At 42.5% G+C, this 20,285-nt stretch overlaps 1 protein-coding gene across 4 annotated transcripts in view; it reads left to right on the plus strand.

The window, feature by feature from the left end:
- The first annotated feature begins 498 nt into the window (after positions 1-498).
- Positions 499-20,285, plus strand: part of LOC110521672 (KIT proto-oncogene, receptor tyrosine kinase) — a 39,714-nt gene continuing 19,927 nt past the window's right edge. Inside the window, exons 1-8 of one of the 4 annotated variants that reach the window (XM_036969494.2) lie at positions 499-824; positions 11,678-11,932; positions 13,582-13,866; positions 13,953-14,092; positions 14,580-14,775; positions 14,994-15,180; positions 16,707-16,822; positions 17,513-17,627. In XM_036969494.2, coding sequence (XP_036825389.2) covers positions 770-824; positions 11,678-11,932; positions 13,582-13,866; positions 13,953-14,092; positions 14,580-14,775; positions 14,994-15,180; positions 16,707-16,822; positions 17,513-17,627 — 1,349 coding nt within the window. In that variant the 5' untranslated portion in view covers positions 499-769. The remainder of the gene's footprint in view (positions 825-11,677; positions 11,933-13,581; positions 13,867-13,952; positions 14,093-14,579; positions 14,776-14,993; positions 15,181-16,706; positions 16,823-17,512; positions 17,628-20,285) is intronic. The other 3 variants (XM_036969495.2, XM_036969496.2, XM_090231831.1) reach the window with 3 other exon arrangements.

Below are 20,285 nucleotides of genomic sequence, written 5' to 3' on the forward strand. Positions count from 1 at the left end.
GATTGGTGTGAAGCCAAATCCCATGGACACTTTTTTTTGGTATGCCAGGACCTTTCACAGTTGAGCTCACTCAATTTAGCTCAACACTGACAGGCTATTATTTCATACTTTTTTATCAAGGGAGGACAAATGCTCACTGGCTTCCCTTGCACTCAATGCTATGGGCGGCAACAATGTCATACTCTTTTTGACCAGACAGCATCAGATAGATGGGATACACATAGAGAGACAGGGGGGCGCTGTTTCGCTTGGTCGAACGCTTTATCCTGTGAGATACATTCAGCCTCTTGCGAATTGAAGGAACATTCTGAAACACAGAGAGACAAAATATAAATGATATATATATATATACATATATTTGTTGTCCATTTTTGGGGGAAGCCTGGATTCCCTTGGCAGTCAGGAATACATCACAATGACTACTGAACCAGTCTATTGCATTCACATTACAACTATCTGTCAGATCAACTATTGGTGGACTTTATCCCCATGGCTGCCAATGCAAATTTTGGCTGTTCAGGGCATGCAAGGCATCTAATTGAAATGCTTGTTGTTGTTGTTATAGCTGTCTGCTACCGACCTCTGGATTCAGTCCAACACAACGTAAACACCAGTTGATCCTAGTACTTCAACGCAATACCCCGCTGCTGCACTGTGTCTTTAAGACATTCAACTGCATGTAGCAAGCCTTCACTCAGCCATTTACAAGCGCGAGCACTTCAGAGAGTAGACACTGATAAAGCACCGCAATATAGATGGAATTGTAATAATGGAATACCACTGGGTACTGTTTTCTGTCTTGTTGCAGTTAACCTTCCAAACAGGTAAGGCATAATATTGGTCAACATTGTCTCTCTGCCAACTGTTGTGGTTCTAGTTGTTGTTTTACAGAAGTTTATTGATCACACTTCACGAACATGATCACCTTGGTCACTACACTAAATTGCATTTTTGCCACTGTTTGGTTCGTCGTAATTTTGTTAGTTTTTCATGTGGACTATGAATATGTAATTTCTATTCGGTTAAGGACTGTATTGTAGCATGAACAACACACATTTTCAGCAGGTTATAACTTTGTATAGTCTATAATTTTGTCAACACAGGTCGTTCAGGATGTAGAGGTAGCCTTCCTACCTGTTGGTTTACCTTGTAACATTACCTTTGCATTTTCAGTTAGTCACTGAAACCTAATGAGGAAATTGGATATTTGTGCGCTGAGCATCAGTTTGTGTTCCTCTCAATTATTAATCTAGCAGGCCGTGCACAGTACGAAGACATTGGCAAAAAGTAAATAAACAGCGATTTATTTATGGAGAGATTTGTAATTGACCTCGTTGTAGGGTAAAGTAAAGATTCAGACATTACAATTACGAATCGTTCTTCTTGAAAGAATTAAACTTGTTGTTTTGATAAACTATATGATTTGGGAATATGACAGGTAACCTAGTTATAATGCACAACATTTGTTCAACAGCCAAGTATTAGGCGTATATGTATATGCTCGCTAAATTGCTATTTTCCAATAGCATTTAGTCATTGGCGTAGAAAGCGCTGCGCTGATCAGTTGCTGTTGTCAAGTCTTGTCATCTCAGGGATGACTGTAATTATGGAAATGTATACGAATTCCTTGGAAGTATGAAAATTAACTGGCAGTGGAATTGTCGACAAATTGGTTTTGCATAGACCTACTGTTGGCCTGTGAATGTTTATAGATTTTTTATAACCATTATACAGAGGCTTTTGTCATCATTTTTTATATCAACAATGTTTATGTCAACATTCCCACTCAAACTCCGTTTTGTAAGCCTTGGAATGGTGTTTTGATGTTGAGACTTTAGGTGCCATGAAAAAAACATTTGACACGATTTACAACATGCCTCACCTGTGAATGAGCAGTATTGAACTCTGAGTGGTAGGCCTATATTCTATGCTTGTAATTGCTTACATCGTTAAATAATCAATCCAAACACCCACTTGAAAACACAACAGGCAAAGACAGATTAAAAAATGTCAGTGATCCTGTGAAGGGATGGGGGTGTTTGTCTACAGGGTGGGTGGGGGTTGGTTTGTGGTCTGTTACAAAGAGTGGCGCGAAGTGCGTTGTGCCTGGTACGTCTTTGTCCTGGATGTACAGCTCAGGCAAGCTCTGCTTCTCGCCTGTGCAGGGGTTATTTTCACCAGTTGTATTCTGCAGGTGGCGTTTATTTTGTTCTGAGCGCAGGTGATTTTCCTTTTCTACATACATTCTGCTAAATTCAATTTAGGCTTCATTCCCGTGGTGGTCAGGGAGGATTTATTTGAATTTTTATGAGTGTTCCCTTATTTCCATTACAGCATATTGGATGACCGTCATTCATATTCCATTCACCCAGCTCAATGTAACATCAATAAGTTTAGACTACTACATGATACTATAATTCAATTAGCCCTATACCCATAATGAGGTTGCTACAACCTATCCTACAAATTAAAGTTTATAACAGTTGAGAGACAAATTGGAGTACTCAAGGTAACAGAGACACATTCAATACCACCTTGCACAATCTTGCCTGCATCTATCTAGCCCAGGGCTCGGGGGCCTGATTGGTGTCACACTTTTGCCGCAGTTCCAGCTAACACACATGAGTCCAATAATCAACTAATCGTGTTCTTCAGTTTTGAATACAATTAGTTTAATCATGTGTGTTTGCTAGGGATGGGGAAAATCTGTGACACCACTCCGGCCCCGGAGAACTGGAGTTTCCCATCTAGCTTATCTAGAGTGTAATCATTAGTCCAAACAATGTGCCAAATTCAGTTAGGTCCCTCCCCATTTCGTTCCGTTTAAGAATTTGTTTTTGCAACAGAATCAGGGGAATGAATACACCCCTGATCACCCGCACATAGCAGTCACATACGGCATCATCACTTTGCTCGATGTCTAATTCCTTCTCAAATCTACGTGCTCTCTCCCTCTCACCTTTTCCCTTCGCTTGTGTACTTCAGTGCACAACACAACAGCTGTCTGTGACAAGGCGCAAAAGCCTATCCAAGACAAACCTTCATACCCTAACTGCTAACAGCTACACAGTTTACACTGTTGTCACCATATTAACGTTATAGTCAACAAACTAGCGATAACGCGTCAGCAAACCCACAATCCAATCCATGTGTAAAATCATGCAGTACAGTGTACGGTAAGGAGTTTAGCAGTTACACCAGCTGGTCGCGGTGGCAATAAATTAATAAAATCGAAAGCTTATCTTGGCTTGGAAGAGTTGCTGTGTTGGATAGCCTTAGCCAGCTAGCTATCATAAATAACATTACTCTCTGTTTGAGTCAGGTTGAGTAAATCAAATCAAATGTTATTTGTCACATGCACCGAATACAACAGGTGTAGGTAGACCTTACCGTGAAAAGCTTACTTACAAGCCCTTAACCAACAATGCAGTTTTATGAAAAATAAGAGTTAAGAAAATATTTACTAAATAACCTAAAGTAAAAAAATTAATGAGTAACAATAAAATAGCAATAACGAGGCTATATACAGGTACTGATACCGAGTCAATGTGCAGGGGTACAGGTTGGTCGAAGTAATTGAGGTTATATGTACATGTAGGTAGGGGAAAAGTGACTATGCATAGATGATAAACAACGAGTAGCAGCAGCATTAAAAAGGGGTGGGGGGTCAATGCAAATAGTCCTTGTAGCCATTTGATTGGCTATTCAGCAGTTTTATGGCTTGGGGGTAGAAGCTGTTAAGAAGCCTTTCGGACCTAGTCTTGGCGCTCTGCTAAATTAGTGGCATTATCTAAGTATGTGAAAGGTAAACTAAGAAGAAAATACATCTCTCTCTCTCTCTCTGCTGCTTCTCCTTCATTTTTGAAGCAATTAATTTGTTCAAAACTGTTCAACTATTGTCTTTCCCTCCCTTTGAGTCAACTACTCACCACACTTTATTTACTACAGTGCTAGCTAGCTGTAGCTCAGTGAAGTCATCATAATTGCTGTGTAAATCTATGGAAGGGGGTGAGAACTACAGAATAACATGGTTAACCGGGATACCAGGACTGTCCCAAGAAAACTCTAAACATTTCCCCAAAATGACACGACCTAGGAAACTAAAACATTTTTCCCCCCAATGTCACACTAATGCAATTCCACAAAATACACAACCTGCGCAGCAGCAGATTAGCAAAACAGAAAATAGTACATTATCCAAACAGGTTGTCAAATGGAAGCCTTTAGCCTAGTGTATCTACTTCACACAGTCACAATCAATTCAAAGAAAACGCATAATTGACACTGCAGGACTGCACACGCAACACGCATGCAGTCAATAAACCCTACAGGAAACTTATACAGTATAGCCTAAAAAATAGTGTGTGCCTCTTTGAGCTGTCATTGTAACTCTTCAGACAGACACAAATTTGATAAGGCTTTGATAAGGCCATGCTAGGGCTGGGCTAAATGGTCTAAAAATCATATCTCAATTTTTACTAACTTATACAGTTGAAGTCAGAAGTTTACATGCACCTTAGCCAAATACATTTAAATTCAGTTTGTTCACAATTCCTGACATTTAATCCTAGTAAAACATACCCTGTCTTAGGTCAGTCAGGATCACCACTTTATTTTAAGAATGTGAAATGATTTCAGCTTTTATTTCTATCATCACATTTCCAGTGGGTCAGAAGTTTACATAGACTCAATTAGTATTTGGTAGCATTGTCTTTAAATTGTTTAACTTGGGACAAACGTTTCAGGTAGCCTTCCACAAGCTCCCCACAATAAATTGGGGGAATTTTGTCCCATTCCTCCTGACAGAGCTGGTGTAACTGAGTCCGGTTTGTAGGCCTCCTTGCTCGCACGCGCCTTTTCAGTTCTGCCCACAAATTTTCAATGGGATTGAGGTCAGGGCTTTGTGATGGCCACTCCAATACCTTGACTTTGTCCTTCTTAAGCCATTTTGCCACAACTTTGGAAATATGCTTGGGGTCATTGTCCATTTGGAAGACCCATGTGTGACCAAGCTTTAACTTCTTGACTGATGTCTTGAGATGTTGCTTCAATATATCCACATAATTTGAAGCCATCTATTTTGTGAAGTGCACCAGTCCCTCCTGCAGCAAAGCACACAACATGATGCTGCCACCCCCGTGCTTCACGGATGGGATGGTGATCTTTGGCTTGCAAGCCTCCCACTTTTCCTCCAAACATAATGATGGTCATTATGCTCAAACAGTTGTATTTTTGTTTCATCAGACCAGAGAACATTTCTCAAAAAAGTATGATCTTTGTCCACATGTGCAGTTGCAAACCGTAGTCTGGCTTTTTTTATGGAGCAGTGGCTTCTTCCTTGCTGAGCGGCCTTTCAGGTTATGTCGATATAGGACTCATTTTTACTGTGGATATAGATACTTTTGTGCCCGTTTCCTACAGCATCGTCAATAGGTCCTTTGCTGTTGTTCTGGGATTGATTTGCTCTTTTCGCACAAAGTACGTTCATGTCTAGGAGACAGAACTCTTCTCCTTCCTGTGTGGTATGATGGCTGCGTGGTCCCATGGTGTTTATACTTGCGTACTATTGTTTGTACAGATGAACGTGGTACCTTCAGGTGTTTGCACCCAAGGATGAACCAGACTTGTGGAGGCCTACCATTTTTTTTCTGAGGTCTCGGCTGATTTCTTTTGATTTTCCCATGATGTCAAGCGAAGAGGCACTGAGTTTGAAGGTAGGCCTTGAAATACATCCACAGGTACACCTCCAATTGACTCACATGATTTCAATTAGCCTATCAGAAGCTTCTAAAGCCATGACATAATTTTCTGGAATTTTCCAAGCTGTTTAAAGACACAGTCAATTTAGAGTATGTTAACTTCTGACCCACTGGAATTGTGATGCAGTGAAATAATCTGTCTTTAAACAATTGTTGGAAAAATGACTTGTCATGCACACAGTAGATGTCCTAACCGACTTGCCAAAACTAGAGTTTGTAACAAGAAATTTGTGGAGTGGTTGAAAAACACGTTTTTATGACTCCAACCTAAATGTATGTAAACTTCTGACTTCAACTATATACAGTATATTGAAAAAAAAAATGTTTTCCCTACAATGGCGACTTTGTTGTACTGTTAACGGTCAAATACAATGCATTCCAAACAGTGAGCAATAATCTAATGAATACAGGGCATGTGAAATTATACCTAGGCTAAGTATGAGCCTTCCACAACCTTAACCTTTTTTAAATTTAACTAGGCAAGTCAGTTAAGAACAAATTCTTATTTTCAATGACGGCCTGGGAACAGTGGGTTAACTGTCTTGTTCAGGGGCAGAACGACAGATTTTTACCTTGTCGGCTCGGGGATTCAATCTAGCAACCTTTTGGTTAATGGCCCAACGCTCTAACCACTAGGCTACCTGCTGCCCTAATAACTCAATTATTTGATCAAACTAGTTTAACCTGCTTTTTTGCAATAATCACTGATCTGGCGTTGAAGTCTATTAAAATGCCTTGTTTGTAAACATTTTTATCAGAACCATGCATAATGTACATTCACTAATAATGACTAACTTCGTGTAGCTGTCTTTATAGAAACTTAACCCCGGTCTCATTAACAATATCTTAAGCACAAGCCCACGAGCTAGTGAGGAAGTAGGCAGGTAATCTTTATTTTTCAAGTTTAGCCAACTTGGATCTATTTGCTAGCTAACAAGGTAGAACAGTTGAATTGTTATGAACACACCCTTCTGTCCATCTCCAACTGTTTGAACAGCGTGCTAACCTGTCCACTTTGTTCAGATGATGAAATCAAGTGGCCTACCTTATTTCTCAGAATGAGAACGAGTTGCCAATTCTTTGTATAACTATGCTTTATGCTTATTGCGCATTTATAAAACACAGACTAGACAGCTAGCATAACGGTCTTTGTCTGAAATGCTGCTGTGTTACATGGTACCACAATGCCACGCGTGACAAACTGAGCAATAATTATCCAGAATCTTTGTTAATTGATACTCCTGTTTTAATAGTGTCTGCTCTGTATGCAATTTGAGATGTTGCGACATAAAAAGGGTATCGTTAGAAAGGTTAACTTCTCAATGTGTTTGTGTCCATATGAGCGATTCTGTTGGAACAAAACTCAAATGCAAATAGCCAGTTGAAACCTCTTGTCAGAGAGGAAGAGGTGACCTCTCATCTCTGTTGTTGTGAGTGGCAGGGGGAGGATCTTGGTGTGTGTGTGTGTGTGTTTGTTTGTGTGCGTCTGTAAACAGGAAGGAAGATGCAAAGCGAGAGGTTTCACTCTCACCAAAACTGTCCAAAATAAGCCCACTGTCACCTGCCTTCCCTCCTTTGGGAAAATGACTCCCATTGTTGGGGCGGAGACATGAGCATCTCAACATTATATACAGATCTCTGGTGTAGGGAAGGCACAGAAAAGAGCAAAGGAGACGAGACCAAAAATACATGAGAAGAAACGGACATAAACGCTCATAAAAAAATGTTACCCACTAAAAAAATGTATTCTTGCGATACAGGCATTTGAAATATATTGTGCAAAAACATACATTCGATTTAATCAAATGTATTTTATATATCGCCCTAGCCTATGCACAATTCACTACATAGGATCTATGTAACAGACATGAAGCCTGTTCAGAGGCATGAGGGAAAATTCTGTCTCCTGTCCTAGAGCCTATTTCCCTATCCAGTCCCAATCCAACTGAAAACCCCAAATCCTGACTCCTGAATTGCATGGACATTCCTAACTTTATTCTGTAATCCATTGGTTATATTTTCAAAGCACGTCTCTCACCTATGCATGTTAAAATACTGCTATAACATGTCTCGTACTTTCTGCCCATGATAGAGCTTCGGTAGAGAATGTGTGATCAACAAACAGTATAATAGTAGATATGGATATTTTTTTTAAACACAGTTGGTTCCCTGTTAAGATACTTTTGGCCATGTTGTCTATCAAGGTATGTGGACATCTTCTCGTCGAACATCTCATTCCAAAATCATGGGCATTAATATAGAGTTGGCCTCCCTTTTGCTGCTGTAACAGCCTCCACTCTTCTGGGAAGGCTTTCCACTAGATGTTGAATCATTTCTGCGGAGACTTGGTTCCATTCAGCCACAAGATCATTAGTGAGGTTGGGCACTGGTGTTGGGTGATTAGGCCTGGCTCGCAGTTGGTGTTCCAATTCATTCCAAAGGTGTTTGATGTGGTTGAGGTCAGGGCTCTGTGCAGGCCAGTCAAGTTCTTCCACACCAATCTCGACAAACCATTTCTGTATGGACCTCGCTTTGTGCACGGGGGCATTGTCACGCTGAAGCAGAAAAGGGCCTTCCCCAAACTGTTACCACAGAATTGTCTAGAATGTCATTGTAGGCTGTAGCATTAACATTTCCCTTCACTGGAACTAAGGGGCCTAGCCCGAACCATGAAAAACAGCCCCAGACCATTATTCCTCCTCCACCAAACTTTACAGTTGGCACTATGCATTTGGGCAGGTACTGCTCTCCTGGCATCCGCCAAACCCAGATTATTCAGTCGGACTGCCAGATGGTGAAGCGTGATTCATTACTCCTGAGAACGCGTTCCCGCTTCTCCAGAATCCAATGGCGGCGAGCTTTACACCGCTCCAGCCGACACTTGGCATTGCGCATGGTGATCTTAGGCTTGTGTGCGGCTGCTCGGCCATGAAAACCCATTTCATGAAGCTCCAGACTAACAGTTATTGTGCTGACGTTGCTTCCAGAGGCAGTTTGGAACTCGGCAGTGAGTGTTGCAACTGAGGCACTCGGCGGTCCTGTTCTGTGAACTTGTTTGGCCTACCACTTCTCGGCTGAGCCGTTGTTGCTCCTAGACATTTCCACTTCACAATAACAGCACTTACAGTTGACCAGGGCAGCTCTAACAGGGCAGAAATTTGACGAACTGACTTGTTGGAAATGTGACATCCTATGACTCTTCAGTACTCTATCATTAGTAACTATCAGTTTCATTTGCTCTGTAATTTTTACATAGTGGTGCAGCCAAGCCGACACAAAGGCACAAGCGCTGCCATAGTAACCATATCTCGGTTTAAACGGTATAAATGGGCACTTGTGTTTTTTGCTGTATTTCTCTGGATAAATATGAATTATTCCCGGCATTGAAACTTGGTAGATTTTCGGGGAAATATGAATCCCTAATGAGAACAATGAGGAGGAGGATGGAAAATAGCTGTCCTCCGGCTACACCGGGGTTCTACCCTAGAGGGCGCTGTTGAGCTACTGCAGACCATTGCAAAACTGTTTTAAATTAATCAGTTATTTTGTGACGTGAATATATTTATATTAGTTTTATCTAAAAAGGATAACTTTTTTAATGTTTCGCTATTTTTATGAAATTCATTGAGTAATATGGTCCTCATCCTTCCTCCCCTGAGGAGCCTCCATTGCTATATTAAGTGATCTGGTTTTTACTATTTTATTAAAAAAGAAAAACATTTCAGTCGGCTTGAGAGCCGAAGGGTGCCTAGGGAATGGAACGGGAGAGAACTTGGTTGGCCTTCAAAGCAAAATCAATATGACTCTCTGCCAGTGCTGATATTGCTGCAGGTGGATTTCAAGTTGTGCTAAGAATTGTACATGGTGCATAGTTTTACATCTTTGCCAAAGCGATAACTCACCTGTCATTTTTCAGTCATGAAGTTGTGTCAATATATTGATGGGAGGGCTATGATAATGATTTGTATTACTATCAAAATGCATGCAAAACAAGCTATGAGGCTCTCATCTACCCATCCTCTGTATTGACATACATTTCTAACTGGCTATTACTGCTGTGCACTCTTTGCTGTTAAAGATACAGGTAACTGCTACAATAAAGGAAATACTTCAGAAAAAGGGATACAAAATATATTGAAAGCAGTTGCTTCCACACAGCTGTGGTTCCTGAATTAATTAAGCAAATAACATTCCATCATGCTTCGGGTCATGTATACAATTTTGGCTACAATGGCTAGAAGAAGAGGTCTCAAAGGAGCATAGGGGGTTTAAAGGGTGGTTGTGTGTGCGTGTGTGTGTGTGTGCGTGCGTGCGTGTGTTAGAGTATGTGTGTCTCAGTCACCAGATCTCAACCTAATTGAACACTTTTGGGAGATTCTGGAGCGGCCCCCCGAGACAGCGTTTTTCTACCACCATCAACAAAACACCAAATGATGGAATATCTCGTGGAAGAATGGTGTCACATTCCTCCCATAAAGTTCCAGGCCCTTGTAGAATCTATGCCAAGGCGCTTTAAAGCTGTGCTAGCGACTCATGGTGGCCCAAAACCCTATTAACACACTTTACGTTGGTGTTTCCTTTATTTTGGCAGTTACTTATTTACTCCGTTCTGTGAAACATACCTGTACTCTTAACATTTATCCATCTAAACACAAATGAGAGTGAAAGCCTCACATGTACAGTAAAACTGAATTACCATTAGCCTATAGATACTGATTAAGGTCCTTTGGAAACTAACTGCTGTCAGTCGTGAGGACTGTGTGTGTTATAATAAAATGTTCAGCAGTGGTGTAGTGGTGCCTGGAGAAGGGGGTATACTCTAATTTTGTCCAAAAATTTCCAGCGAAGGAAAGGTGCCCTGTGTGAAAACTTCTATGAGAAAGAGTGACACACTGAATGACCTACAATTATAAATCCCATGTTGGTCTTTCACAGTCAGGCCAATCCAAGCTGTACTGTGCAAGTAGACTTATAGTAGGCCTACTATTGAAACAGATAAATGAGGTTGTCAACTGAGTCAGAAATTCACCGGTTTCAGACTTTACAGGTTTTCAGGTTTTTGTTCTCAAAGTTCCACTTTTTTTTAACAGAAAAACAAGAAAATGGAAAGTCCATAACAATGCTTAAACCACATCAGGAGACCACTTTTAAGGTCTGGGATTTTTTTTTTTATGTAGTTACCCTTTAATTCAAGTGTGCAGGCACCTAGAACTGTTGTTTGGTTTGCAGTGTTTTGGTAGCACATGAAAAGGTTTGAAAAATAAATGCACACTGGATTGATGCGAATAATGATATCATTCTACTTTGTAGCTAGTTTAACTGAGAAGGTTTTTGGGGAAGCCCTTCCATCTACCGGAAGACTGTTAGCCCTTACATACTATCAAATAGCATTTTGGAATCATCACGCGTAGGGCTACTGTCGTGTGTACATTGCTGCGCCTACAATGTGAAGAAATAATAGTTTATCAACATGTTAAGCTAAATATTCTGATCGGTTCCATCAGCCCTATTCATTGATAAGGTGGATACCTCCACTATCACTACTTTGATACTTATCCGTGGGGATTAAGAAGTGAGTGTACGCAATGCCCACTGAAAAATAAGTGGGTATACGGTGTATACCGGGATATACCCTCCACTACACCACTGATTTTCAGTGATTCTGTGTATGATATCCAGAGCACAGGAGGTTGGTGGCACCGTAATTGGGGAGGGCGGGCTCGTGGTAATGGCTCGAGCAGAATAAGTAGAATGGTATCAAATACATCAAATACATGGTTTCTATGTGTTTGATGCCATTCCATTTGCTCCGTTCCAGCCATTATTATGAGCAGTCCTCCCCTCAGCAGCCTCCACTGATCCAGAGCCTGTTTTATCTATACTGTACTGTAATGAAGATCCCGACCATGTTACTACAGGCAGCTCCAGGCCCACCATCACCCCCAGCAACCCCTACCTGGTCATTCCACTCAATGCCCCCTTCAGTCTGCGTTGCCAGGGTGACCAGGTGATGCGGTGGCAGAGGGAGGACCGTCCAAAGCTGAGGGGCGAGGTGCGGAGTAATGGGGCGTCCGACCTGGACATCCCCAAAGCTCAGCCTGTCCACATGGGCCGATACATCTGCCTGGAGGAGAGCAGCGGAGAGCAGAGCTCTGTCTACGTCTTTGTCAAAGGTGTGTGTTTCTGACTCAACATTTATGGCCCTTTGTGCCTGTGTGGGCATGTATGTGAGATGTGTATGTGATATGATTGAGTTTTTATGTGTATCTGGGTATGAGGGAGTGAGTGAGCCAGCAAGCTAGAGAGAGAAAGAGAGGGGTGGGAGAAAGAATTCACATGAGAAAGGAACCTATTTTTCTCTGATCTTGTAAAACATTTTTTGAAGCAGAACAAGACTGATAAAACCTTTTCTTAGAAGGGCATTGTTTGAGGTTGAGTTTGTGCATGAAGGTTTTTACAAGTGTCTCCTGGATCGATCGGTATTTGTATCAGTCTTCAACACCACTTAGACAAGTGCCATGACTATAGGGCAGTACATCTAGATAGAACTGCTTATTTCTTGGAAAGTGTGTGTGTGTGTGTGTGTGTGTGTGTGTGTGTGTGTGTGTGTGTGTGTGTGTGTGTGTGTGTGTCAGTGATTGATTGATTGATTATTGCCTAAAGAGCAAACTGGATCTGTATCAATGTTTGGCTAAAACAATTAGCACCATCTCCTAATCTGTTATCTCAGTATTATACATACTATCTCCTAATTTCTTCTCTCAGTATTATACATACTATCTCCTCTCTCCGTATTATACATACTATCTCCTAATGTCTTCTTTCAGTATTATACATACTATCTCCTCTCCTAATCTCCTCTCTCCGTATTATACATACTATCTCCTAATGTCTTCTTTCTGTATTATACACACTATCTCCTAATCTCCTCTCTCAGTAGTATACATATTATCTCCTAATCTCTTCACTCAGTATTATACATACAGTACATACACTCTGTACATCTTTCCATATACACTGTAAAAGTAAAAGTGGGACAACGCTGATTGGAATGATTGAAATCAAATAACAAATTTGACTGATCAATGTGATTTTTGGAATTTAATTGAATGAAAGCTTCTGAATTGCTTTCAACACTTGTGGTGGTGGTGGGGGGGGGCAATGTAACGGCGGCAGCCTAGCAGAAGATTTGGAGGCGTGGTTTATTGGGGGCATGGCTTTCAGGTTGTTCATTTTGGCTACCCGTGAGAGTGAATGTCATTCCAGTTTATGTGCTCTATTGTAATCGACATTCAAACTTAAACTTCTACACTGCCAGGTTTTGTAATGATACTGGCATAACTGCACGTGATACTGAAGAGTGTTTGGTTACAATATTGTGGCTACTAAATATAAAAGTATTTTGTAAAGAAATATGTTTGTTAACATTATTGAAGAAACTTTCTACATTTACAGGGAGTTTAGTTAATTGCTTGTAACACAATTGAAGAAATACGTAATTCCAAATAAAAAATGTAATGAGATTTTGGATAGAATTTGATGTATTTACATGAAATCTTAGTTTGTTTGTGTTATTTTGTAGGTTGAACCAAAGGGGAAGTGTTGAAAGAAAGAAATAAGTTGCAACTTGAAATATAGGTTTGATAATAATCAAATAAAACAGTTGCCATTAAATAATATATTTGTTTTCAGCAAATGTAGTATTTATCAATTGAGAACCTAAGTGATTTAAAAAAAAAGTTGATCCAAAGATAATTTTTGTACAGTCTACCTGTGGTTGTTTTCATACCACAATGTTGATTTTAAGTTGTTGTTTTGGCAGATCCTGATAATGCCTTTAGAAAGACTATGGTGTTCAGTATCCTAACTCGTGCGGGAGACAGCGCCTCCATCCCCTGCCTAGCAACTGACCCGGGCGTGGTCAACCTGAGCCTGGAGCCGTGTCAAGGCGGTGCCCTCCCTACTGGCCTCCACTATGTTGCCAGCCTGGAGCGGGGCATGGTTATCTTCGACACTCAGAAGGCCTTCGAGGGCTGTTATATCTGCACTGGCAGACTTGGCAGCACCCACGTTAAATCACATCACTATGATCTGATTGTGCGCCCAGGTAAAATAACATTATTTGTGTGTGTTCTAGGATGTGAAGTACAGTATCCAGATCTTTTATTTGATATTCAATTTTTTTTATCTCAGTCCCAGACGCGGCCCCTGTGATTGAGATGCGGGAACCCAAGAGGGTGATCCTGACACGGGGCCAGACTCTTACCCTGACCTGCAGCACCACCAACGTCAACGGAGACATCAAGCTGAAGTGGGCCGCACCGCCCGGCACGGTGAGAACCCTTTGCCCTCTCTCTGCGGGGTTGGCCAGGGAAGCTGGAGGGATACCATGGACAGATCTCCAACAAATTGACTGAAAGAGAGATTGAGATTGGAATTTTATTGGAAAAGCTGAAAAGATATATGTCAAATTTGGGGATATGAAGTTATAACAAAAGCTCTCAGAACAATGTTTGTAAGATTTAGAAGGGACTATAAGAGTTATGAAGGGTTTACAAGAGAGTCCAAAACGCTCCAAGACTGAAACTTCAGTATCTTGAGAAACCAGTGTGATGGGAGGTTGCAAGGACTAAGTTTGTGTGTATATTTACTGAGTCTCAGGCTCGTCACAGTGAGGTGTGTGTTTACGTCTGTGTGTGTGTGTGCGCGTGTGTGTGAGAAGTTAGCCCTCCTGTCCCCCTGGCCGGAGAGGGAAGGAATGCAGCCCTGGCCAAGATTAACATGGTTCATCTCTAGACATCTCTGGGTGTTGATTGACAGGATGCCGTGTGGGCTTCGTATCCACAGCAACCGGCGGTGGAGAATGCCTCACGCATCCTGACTGAGCCCATCAAACACGTCCGTAGCGCTAGGCTCTACATCAACTCTGTCAGGGCACGGGATTCTGGGAGATATCGATGTGAGGGTCAGAATGAGAAGGGGATCAACTCTGAGTCAATCTGGCTGGACGTCTATGGTGAGTAGGGCATTACAGTGTATGGTCAATTATGTAAAACCACTTCTGATCAATATTGAAATTCTCAATTTGAATGGCTGGTATTATGTATTTCCATGACATGAAGCTATCGCGACACTAATTTGAAAACCTAAGTGGAAATTAAGTGGTTTTGTTTAGAATACATCAAGGGCATTGTGATGTCATTGTGTCTGACGGGTGGGTTGTTTGTCTTCCAGATAGAGGATTCATTCATCTGACTCCGTCAGACAACGGCACAGTGCGTGTTCGTGCTGGTGAGAGTCTGTCCCTGCATGTGGACATGGAAGCCTACCCCAAACCACACACCTTCACCTGGAGCTTCTCAGGCCAGCAGCTCAGGAACACCTCTGACCATGTCATCACCACACAGAACCACCAACATAGGTACACACACACACACACACTCACACACACACACACACACACACACACACACACACACACACACACACACACACACACACACACACACACACACACACACACACACACACACACACACAGTCTTGTGCAGCTAACCTTGTGGGGACATACAATTCAAAATCCAATTTTCCTTAACCCCTATCCCTTACCCTAACCTTAACCCTAACCCTTAACACCAAAATGTAACCTTAACCCTAAACCTAACACTAGCTCCTAACCCTACCTCCTAACCCTAACCCTAACCCTAAACCTAATTCTAATCCCTAGAAATAGCATTTGACCAAAATGTCCCCAGTTGGTAAAATATTTGTTTGTGTACTATTCTTGTAGGGACTTCTGTTCCCCACAAGTATAGTTAAACACACACACACACACACACACACACACACACACACACACACACTAGAAACAAATTAGTGCCTCAGGGCTTTTAGTGAGTGGAAGTATTGTGCAGTTAAACTGTGGGAAAATAACTGTCTTTCTGGTGGTAAACAACCATGAGGCAGTTTCTGACCTAGGCAGAGCAATGGTGGCGTATTACTGGTGGTAAATAACCATGAGGCAGTTTCTGACCTAGGCAGAGCACTGGTGGCTTATTACTGGTGGTAAATAACCATGAGGCAGTTTCTGACCTAGGCAGAGCACTGGTGGCTTATTACTGGTGGTAAATAACCATGAGGCAGTTTCTGACCTAGGCAGAGCACTGGTGGCTTATTACTGGTGGTAAATAACCATGAGGCAGTTTCTGACCTAGGCAGAGCACTGGTGGCTTATTACTGGTGGTAAATAACCATGAGGCAGTTTCTGACCTAGGCAGAGCACTGGTGGCTTATTACTGGTGGTAAATAACCATGAGGCAGTTTCTGACCTAGGCAGAGCACTGGTGGCTTATTACTGGTGGTAAATAACCATGAGGCAGTTTCTGACCTAGGCAGAGCACTGGTGGCTTATTACTGGTGGTAAATAACCATGAGGCAGTTTCTGACCTAGGCAGAGCACTGGTGGCTTATTACTGGTGGTAAATAACCATGAGGCAGTTTCTGACCTAGGCAGAGCACTGGTGGCTTATTACTGGTGGTAAATAACCATGAGGCAGTTTCTGACCTAGGCAGAGCACTGGTGGCTTATTACTGGTGGTAAATAACCATGAGGCAGTTTCTGACCTAGGCAGAGCACTGGTGGCTTATTACTGGTGGTAAATAACCATGAGGCAGTTTCTGACCTAGGCAGAGCACTGGTGGCTTATTACTATAGGTAAATAACCATGAGGCAGTTTCTGACCTAGGCAGAGCACTGGTGGCTTATTACTGGTGGTAAATAACCATGAGGCAGTTTCTGACCTAGGCAGAGCACTGGTGGCTTATTACTATAGGTAAATAACCATGAGGCAGTTTCTGACCTAGGCAGAGCACTGGTGGCTTATTTAAAAAAATCAGCTTCTATAACGTGAGTTGTTTTTTAAATGTTGTTGTTGATTCAATCACCAGGTACAACATTGTGCTGAGGCTGGTGCGTTTGAAAATGTCAGAGAGTGGAGTCTACACCTTTTATGCCTCCAATGGTGACGCATCAGTCAATCAGTCATTTTCAGTCTACGTAATCAGTAAGTCGTAACATTATATTCTCTAAATGTTTTCTGTGCCCTGGAGCCACACATACATTATGTAAGGAAATGGGCAGTTAGATACTTAATTTCTACATGCTATCAATATGATGTAATGAATCATTAACATGGTGTGACATTTATGACTAGATTTTCACAGAATGTTCACCATGTTAAAGCCCAACCACTTATTCCCCTCCTCCCCCCAACCATCAAAACAGTAAATCAGAGCATTACAGTTAATTAATGTACAGGCCCATAACTAGGGAAAATAGTTGAATATATTAGTTTGCCAATTTACTTCTAATCAATTTGTTTATAATCACATGCTTTGTAAACAACAGGTGTACACTAACAGTGAAATGCTTACTTACGGGCCCTTCCCAACTATGCAGAATACAATAATTTAAATAAATAATAATAATAATAGAACAAATATTAACACAAGGAATAATTACACAATGAGCAGTGATAGCTTGGTTTTATACATGGGGTACCAGTACCAAGTAAAGTGACTTGGCAACAGGATAGATAATAGACAGCAGCAGCAGCGTGTGTGATGAGTGTGTAAGTGTGTGTGTGCCTGTGTTATGTGTGTGTGTGTGTGTGTGTGTACGTGTTGGCATGTAAGTATGTGTGAATGTGAATCCCCACCTGGCATCATCACTAACATCTCTGTGCCTCTGTCAGGTAAACCAGAGATTGTATCTCACGAGGGCCCGGTGGACGGACAGGTGCGATGTGTAGCTAAGGGATACCCCGCCCCACAGATCACCTGGTACTACTGTGAACAGCCCTATATGAGGTGACAACACACACACACACACACACACACACACACACACACACACACACACACACACACACACACACACACACACACACACACACACACACACACACACACATACTCACAATGGCATGCTATGATTGGACTTCGTTGATAGATCAAGGGAATTTTGAAATGTAACTATTTACTTAATGTTACTCTAAGAAGATATTTGTTTTAACCCTCAGTAAGAGGGTTTCAACATGGTCTAATTATCTTGACCTTCCAACAGTAGAAGCAGATGTGGGATTGGACAAGCATGACTTGATGGTGGACTGAAGGGAGATTACCCTTATGTGATTAAGGATTGGGCAGAGATGATTTGTGATTGGTTTGTTGGCTTGGCACGAGAGGACTGTGTTATGATTAGGGGATTGGACAGTATGTTCTAGGAAGATTTCCTAAAAGCTAACTACTTTCTGCTCTGCTTGTGTAGCTAATACTTCCTTGTCTGTGTAGGATTTGTGAGCTGAAAACCCACTACTTTCTACTCTGACAGTTCTTCCTTGCTTGAGTAAGATGGCCAGTGGTAAGAATAAGTTCAAAAAGGCTAAGCAGCTGAGTTTGAAAATCTGACCGGGGCATGTGGTTTCACAATGAAAATGAAAGATACTCACGAGTGCTGTCCTTTTGCCTGCGGTGGAAACACACTCAGCAGGCTTTAGTTCGGATCAGTTTGTGTGACTATTGTCTCCAGCTGGGTTCAACGTCCTTTGGGAGTCACGCTGACTTCGTGAGGAAGGTTGGTGGTCGGCGTTGATAGGGATGATCTAAGCCGAGTTAGGCTCATTCCGGTTTCTCTGGCAGTGTTCAGAGTCCAGATTCTGGACTATCCCTGATTGACTCTGGAGGGTTTTCAGAGTGTGAATTGGATGACCTCAGTCCGGGGCAGCCAGAAGCCCCGGCTGTGGATTCGGCGGGGAGAGTGAACCATTGGTGGTGAACGCACCTTTGGTGTTTTTCTCTCCCTCGGTGGAGTTCCTCCAGGTTTGGGGTAAGGTGTTTACCTCCTGTCCCTGCAGCAGTGAGTCGTTGCTTACCCCTGTGTAAAGATTCTGCCGATGAGTGGCGAGTTACTTAGCTCCAGAGGCTAACAATGGGTCTATTCCTAGCTCAGAGGTCCCTGAACCCAGTGTGGGCCGGGTATCAGAACCCCTAGTTCCTTCCCCACATTCGGACACTCGGTTGTCAAGAGTGGTGGATATTTAAAAACAATTTTTTTATCCCAGTACTCAGGGTGGCATTCTGCCCCTTCAGGATATAATGTATGGGAGACTGGCAGCGTGTTCTATCAAGTGGCGGGCAGGCGCAGTTTCACCATGGTTGATGAGGACAGTGGTGAGGGGCTACGGTCTGCAGTTCGCTGCGCATCCTCCTCCTTTTCGTGGAGTCATTACGTCATTGGTCCTAAAGGTCCTAGCGCCTGTCTTGAGAGAGGAGATTTCCTCTCTCCTTCAAAAGCAGGCTATTCGGGTGGTTTCCATGTCAGAAGTACAGAGCGGTTAGTGCAGCCGGTACTTCGTAGTTGCCTAGAAAATTGGAATATTGCATCCTAATCCTGGACTTACATGTTTTAAACAAGTACATCAAAGTTAAAAATGCTCCCACTATGCTGGCTATTGCAGTCGGTACATCCCAGCGATTTATTCACATCATAGATCTGAAGGATGCATATTTTCATGTGCTATACTTCCTCCCCACCTATCACCCTACACCTTTTCTATGGCTGTGGAGGTGGCTTTGGCACCGCTTCGGTGCCAGGGGTCAGAGTATTATCTGGGCGATTGGCTGGTCAAGTGAACAGGTGGAGCTCCACACTGCCACCCTGGTTTTGCATATTCAGTCTTTGGGGTTCATAGTGAATCCCTAGAAAAGTTGTTTTACTCTGGCTCGGCGCATTCAGTTTCTGGATCTCGTAATGGAATCAATTCTGAATTGTGTTTTTGTCCCAACAAAGAAGGGTCGCATTCAGGCTCTGTCTGGCACAGTTTCAGCTGAGGCACTTGGTGGTTTTCTTGCTTGTGCCTGTGATTATTGGGTCTGATGGCCTCTATGATAGCTGTGGGGCCTCTGGGATTTCTGTTGATGCATCTGTTTCAGCACTGGGCGCATCTCGCCACTGCCATCAGTTGCTCAAGGTACTCTGTCATGCCTAAGGGTGTTGACTCCTTGGAGTTGTCCGCAATTGCTGTGTCAGGGGATTCAAATGGGCCGGGTAGTGTCCCGCAGGGGTGGTCACGACAGACGTATCCTTACTGGTATGGGGAGCGCTGTGTGTTACTCGGCTACTCGGATTTGGTCAACAGCGCAAAGGCCGTTGCATATCAACTACCTAGAGCTACTGACTGATTTGCTAGCGCTGAGGCATTTCTTGATGTTTGAGGGCCAGCATGTGTTGGTAAGGTCCGACAACAGGAGGTGGCGTACATCAACAGGCAGGGACGGACGCTGTCTCTCAGTCTCCTAACCTGGCCCATTAGCTGCTCGTATAGATCAGTGAGCATGCCCTGTTGCACAGGCCAACATATATTCCAAGTTTTCTCAATTTGAGTGCAGATCTACTTTTAAGGGAACGTCAGGAGTGGGGACTGCACTCCTCGGTGGTGGCACAGATTTGGGACCGGTTCTGCATGG

This window comes from Oncorhynchus mykiss, chromosome 4, assembly GCF_057628025.1.
Source record: "Oncorhynchus mykiss isolate SJ-2025 chromosome 4, ASM5762802v1, whole genome shotgun sequence".
Lineage (NCBI taxonomy): Eukaryota > Metazoa > Chordata > Actinopteri > Salmoniformes > Salmonidae > Oncorhynchus > Oncorhynchus mykiss.